General features: G+C 42.4%; 1 protein-coding gene across 1 annotated transcript; it reads right to left on the reverse strand.

Moving 5' to 3' along the window:
• Window positions 1-545: 545 nt before the first annotated feature.
• Window positions 546-1,530, reverse strand: LOC134652252 (uncharacterized). Its single transcript, XM_063507423.1, has one exon. It carries the CDS (start codon window positions 1,501-1,503, stop codon window positions 550-552), a length of 954 nt encoding a protein of 317 aa, XP_063363493.1. The 5' UTR covers window positions 1,504-1,530; the 3' UTR covers window positions 546-549.
• Between the last annotated feature and the right edge of the window lie 4,470 nt (window positions 1,531-6,000).

The raw sequence follows: 6,000 nt of genomic DNA on the forward strand, positions 1-6,000 counted from the left end.
GCGTCCATGAGAGATTAAATACTAATTTGGAATAAAACGAATAAGGAATATCCTAAAGAAAGTGTTTTTATCTCCGAACGACATTATTTACTTTTACTCCGTGCATTAATATTATTTTTAGTTACAGCGTGCAGCGTATCTATGATGACTTACTTTCTTCCGGCAGGACACCAATATTCGGTTTGTTTGTTCCAAAAATTACGCACTCTGTTACTTTGTACAAAAATGTAGAGTTAGACCAAGAAAAGTCTGCAGCGATTTTGATAGCCCACGCAGTGCAAATGTTATTTATACGTCATAATTTCATAGAAGTTTGACGTTTAAAATGACATGTGCACTGCATGGGCTATCAAATCCGCTGCAGACTTTTCTTGGTCTGACTCTATACTAAACATATTGACAACCGTTATTTAACATCCTTATAACGGTTATAACAAAACAATTATTTGATGACGTCCCTAGTCATCACAAAGATTGCCAGAAGAAAATATTTACTATTACTTAGTATTTTATTCTCGATAATGTATACTAAAAACTACTCTTCTTCTTCTACCTAGCGTTATCCCGGTCTTTGCCAGGGTCCGCTTTCCTACTTGCTTTCCTCCACTTTGCGCGATCCTGGGCGTCGTCTCGTGTGAGCCCGTTCACGCTCATATCTGCTTTCACGACATCGAGCCATCGCTTTTTTGGTCTGCCCTTGGGTCGGGGGCCGTCAAGGGCTAGTTTAAGGCATATGTTTCCTACGTAGTCAGCTGGCCTGCGACAAACGTGGCCGAACCACCGGAGGCGACATTCTTGGAGCTTCTCTGCTACGTCACGGACTGCGAGGCTGCCACGGATGTACTCGTTTTGGATGCGGTCAGCGCGCGTAACGCCGCACATCCACCGCAGCATCTTCATCTCTGTAACGTGAAGCTCCTGAACGTGCCTTCCAAGAACCGGCCACGTCTCGGCGCCATAAAGTAGGACTGGACGGATAATACACTTATACACTAGCCCTTTGAGTCTAAGCGGTATTCTGCGATCGCAGATGACTCCTGTGACCTCCCGCCATTTAGACCAAGCCGCGCTGATTCGGGCCCGGATGTCGTGATCAATGATCCCGGACTCATGCAGTACTGATCCCAGGTACTTAAACTTGTCCGTTTTCACGGCAGGTTCGTTCCCTATATTGATGGGAGTGGAATCCGTACTTCCGCAGGCCATGTATTCGGTCTTCGCGACATTTAGCTTCAGACCTCCATTTTCTAGCGACCCCTTCCACTGGTTCACCTTTCGCTCTAATACCTGCTTGTCCTCGTCTGTCAGTGCGATGTCGTCTGCATACATAAGCTTATTAAGCAACCACAGCGGTGGGTCTTGTATCTCCGCCGTGACGGCGTCAAGCACCACACTGAACAGAAAGGGGCTCAGAGCAGAACCTTGATGAACACCAACTGTAATCGGGAAGGGTTTTGTGTCGCCAACGGAGGTCCTTACCAGAGAAACCGAATCGCGGTACATGTCTCGGATAATGTCAATGTAGACTTGTGGCACGTTCAATGTATACTAAAAACTACTAATTACTAAAAACATTTTATATTGATTCTACCTCTTCCCGTGGTTTAATCCCGTTTTTTAACACATATTTGTGCTCTAAAACTATGTTTTTTTTTTGTAAATACATATTTAGAACTTTCTGGGCTAATCTTTACTTTATGGACCGTCGATTTGGAGGGAGTGTTGGGTATGGGGGGGGGGGTAGAGGGTGCAAAGGCCTACCTCCCAGTCCAACCCCCATGGCGCGGAACCCCATGGTTATGGAGATATCCATGGTTAAAGTTTGTATGAAATTACTATGAAATAAAGGAGTAATGTCATAGCAGATGTCGAAAGGTGCCGTTTTGTGTTCATTTATATTACCTTTTATACCACACCACCATCCTCAAGGTCACCAAAATCTCAAGGTCACGAAATTTATGGTCACCAAAATCTCAAGGTCACCAAATTTTTTATCCCCAGAATCTCAAGGTCACCAGAATCTCAAGGTCGCCGAAATCTTTGGTCACCAGAATCTCAAGGTCACTAAAAACCGAATCAGAGCACCCCACTATCCACGTGGGCTTGTCTGTCCTACCCCTAGAGAGCAATTCCAAAAACGGAGGCGCGGAGGGAGGGCAGCCCTCGCCCGCCGTGACGGAGCGCGGGAACGAGCGAGGCGAGCGGCTGAGGCTGGTCGCCGAAGGCGACCAGTAAGCCGAAGCTGCGGAGCCGAGTGCAGTGAGCGTGCTTTGTCACGCGAGGGCGGAAGGGCTGCTCTTCCGCAGCGCCGGAGCTACCCCCAGATCCAACAGCTTCACCAGCTATGGTCTCGTCAGCTCGCGACCTCAGGGGCGACGAAGCGGGCCTTCGGGCGAAGCGCGCCCCCTCTCACCCCTCACCCCCTCCCCCTTCAAATTTTGCTGTAATCCCTTATTTCATAGTAATTCCATACAAACTTTAACCATGGATATCTCCATAACCATGGGGTTCCGCGCCATGGGGGTTGGACTGGGGGGTAGCCCTCTCCCCCCCCTCCCCCCTCCCCCCCTCCCCACCCCAAAAATCGACGGTCCATAAAGTAAAGATTAACCACTTTCTGACCTTTCTGTATGTTTTCTGTAACAAATTTCCAGTGTTGCAAGCACGTTGCGATACAATTTAACATATAATCTACCAATTCTACCATTTCGCTTGACAATGCCTGTGGGCACACTTACGTACGAATTTACAAGTGCGACAGAGAGGAAACACATCGAACGTGGTTCGCGGTAGGACCTCTGTTTGTTATGATTTTGTTGTGTCACTGTCATTCATTCGATGTTGACAAATTATATTTTGGTGTATTATGTACAATTAAATTGAATGTGGACTTTTGTTTTATATTAATACGTGCTTGAAGAGTTCTTGACGAAATTACGGTGAGTGTATCTTATGAAATATCTCAGTATTTTCTTATTTTTAAGGTTATTTTCGAGTCTGACAAGGAGAACTTTTATTTTCAGTCAATGCTGCCTTGATCAAGTCCTCTAGTCCGATAGTAGGTAATGTTTTGTCTTGAACACTAACCATATATCTTTTTTGTCTTAGATAAGGATTTGTGGATCACACATTACAATAATAGTATGTACTTAGGTAAAATCATATTAGGTAAGAATGTACATTAAAATTTGACTCTACATTTAAGTTGATTGTGAACCAACAACTGTATTGTTCCATTTATATTGTTAAATATTATTTTTGAGGCGCGTATAAATTCAGATGTGTAGAAAAGTGCTTAGGTGGTAATAGCAGAATAAATTAGTTTGCCTATGCCAGTTTATTAATTATGACTTTAAATACATTTACAGACTTCAAATATCACATGAATTAAGTGAAAACTAACTACAGTTCCTAGACCAAGTTAACTTTGCACAAACTTGGCAGTAAGAATGCATATACAGAAATTTAATACTTTGACTGTACAAACAGCAACACTCCTAACTGTACATCGGTGGACCTTATTACAAAAGGCATAAGGTCCACCGATGTACAGTTAACAGTGTGGCCGATGGTACTACATTGTAAAACAATTCAAAGTATGTATTTTAATCATCATCTGCAACAATGCTTATGCCTAGGAAAGTAGTTCAAAATGTGTTATGAGCTTTTGCAAGTATATTTTTAAGAATAAAGTAAAGAAATCCTTTTTGAGAATTAAAAAAAGTAATTTGACATCAGATTTTTCATAAGTAAAAATATGATTTAGCAGGCGTGTCAAATTGGTATTTTTTTAAGGTCTTTAAATAAGTCAGAAATAACATGGACTTTAATCTTGATAATAGAGGCTTTGTTTAGATATTTGTGAACATCTTGGCCACTACGATATATCTTATGGCGACTAGTCTAGGGTAATTGCTATAGTAATTGGCCACTCTTAACAATAAGGCTTCCATTGGCTTGTTGCTTTCTGATTTGTTAGGAAGGAGTGGCCAATAACTATAGCAGTCACCATATATAACTTATTTTCTCTTTCTTTTTAATCTTCTTCATCCTCGCGTTGTCCCGGAATTTTGCCACGGCTCACGGGAGCCTGGGGTCCGCTTAGCAACTAATCCCAGGAATTGGCGTGGGCACTAGTTTTTACGAAAGCGACTGCCATCTGACCTTCCAACCCAGAAGGTAACCTAGGCCCTTATTGGGATTAGTCCGGTTTCCTCACGATGTTTTTCTTCACCGATAAGCGAGTAGTAAATTATATCAAATGATATTCCGTAATCCGTACAGACCGTACATAAGTTCCGAAAAACTCATTGGTACGAGCCGGGGTGTGAACCCGCGACCTCCGGATTGCAAGTCGCACGCTCTTACCGCTAGGCCACCGGCGCTTCTTTTTAGGGTTCCGTAGCCAAATGGCAAAAAACGGAACCCTTATAGATTCGCCATGTCTGTCTGTCTGTCTGTCTGTCTGTCTGTCTGTCTGTCTGTCTGTCTGTCTGTCTGTCCGTCCGTCCGTATGTCACAGCCGCTTTTTTCCGAAACTATAAGACCTAAACTGTTGAAACTTGGTAAGTAGATGTATTCTGTAAACCGCATTAAGATTTTCACACAAAAATAGAAAAAAACAATTTTTTTTTGGGGTTCCCCATACTTACAACTGAAACTCAAAATTTTTTTTTCATCAAACCCATACGTGTGGGATATCTATGGATAGGTCTTCAAAAATGATATTAAGGTTTCTAAAATCATTTTTTTCTAAACTGAATAGTTTGCGCGTGAGACACCTTCAAAGTGGTAAAATGTGTGTGTGCCCCCTGTAACTTCTAAAATAAGAGAATGATAAAACTAAAAAAAAATATATGATGTACATTACAATGCAAACTTCCACCGAAAATTGGTTTGAATGAGATCTAGTAAGTAGTTTTTTTTAATACGTAATAAATCCCCTAAATACGGAACCCATGGGCGAGTCCGACTCGCACTTGGCCGCTTTTTTCTGTTTCTTTTTAATATTCCCATATTTCAGCACTCCATGCAATAATCAACTATCTCTAAGGTTATAAGAAAAAAATAATTAGAAAGCACATACATGCATATTGAATGCTTAAAACATGCTCAAACAAATTATCGTATAGCTGTCCACTAATAACGGGTTACAGCTACAAATAACGTCTGCTAATATTTCGCTATTACTATTAAGGCTGCGGCACACTTCAGCGCAGCGCGAACGCATATCACTACACCTTATAAAACAAAGTCCCCCACCGCGTCTGTCTGTGTGTTTGTATGTTCGCGATAAACTCAAAAACTACTGAACGGATTTTCATGCGGTTTTCACCTATCGATAGAGTGATTCATGAGAAAGGTTTGTGTATAATTTGTTAACCCGTGCGAAACTGGGGCGGATCGCTAGTAATACCTAATGTTAATAATATTTCGCTATTCTCTCTCCATACCTACCTATCGATGTGGAATCGGCAATAGCTGATAGAAATAAAAAAGTGGCCAAGTGCGAGACTCGCCCATGAAGGGTTCCGTATTTAGGGGATTTATGACGTATTAAAAAAAAAAAACTACTTACTAGATCTCGTTCAAACGTTCAGGGTTGCACCTATTGCCGAAAAAAGGTGCGAGAGGCGACTGCGCTGGTTCGGCCACGTGATGCGAAGAGACGACCACCACATGACTAAGAGAGCCCTAAATGACATTCCCGAAATTAGACGGGGCAGAGGCCGCCCCCCTACGACATGGATGAGCACAGTGTCGAAAGATTTGAGGACGATAGGCGCAAGCCCGGACATGACGCAAAATAGAGAAGAACGGCGCAAAATGATACGGAGAGCCGACCCCAAACCCTAGGATATGGGATAAAGGCTAAGATGATGATGATGACTAGATCTCGTTCAAACCAATTTTCGGTGGAAGTTTGCATGGTAATGTACATCATATATATTTTTTAGGTTTATCATTCTCTTATTTTAGAAGTTACAGGGGGAGGGACAC

Source organism: Cydia amplana, chromosome 11, assembly GCF_948474715.1.
Source record: "Cydia amplana chromosome 11, ilCydAmpl1.1, whole genome shotgun sequence".
NCBI lineage: Eukaryota > Metazoa > Arthropoda > Insecta > Lepidoptera > Tortricidae > Cydia > Cydia amplana.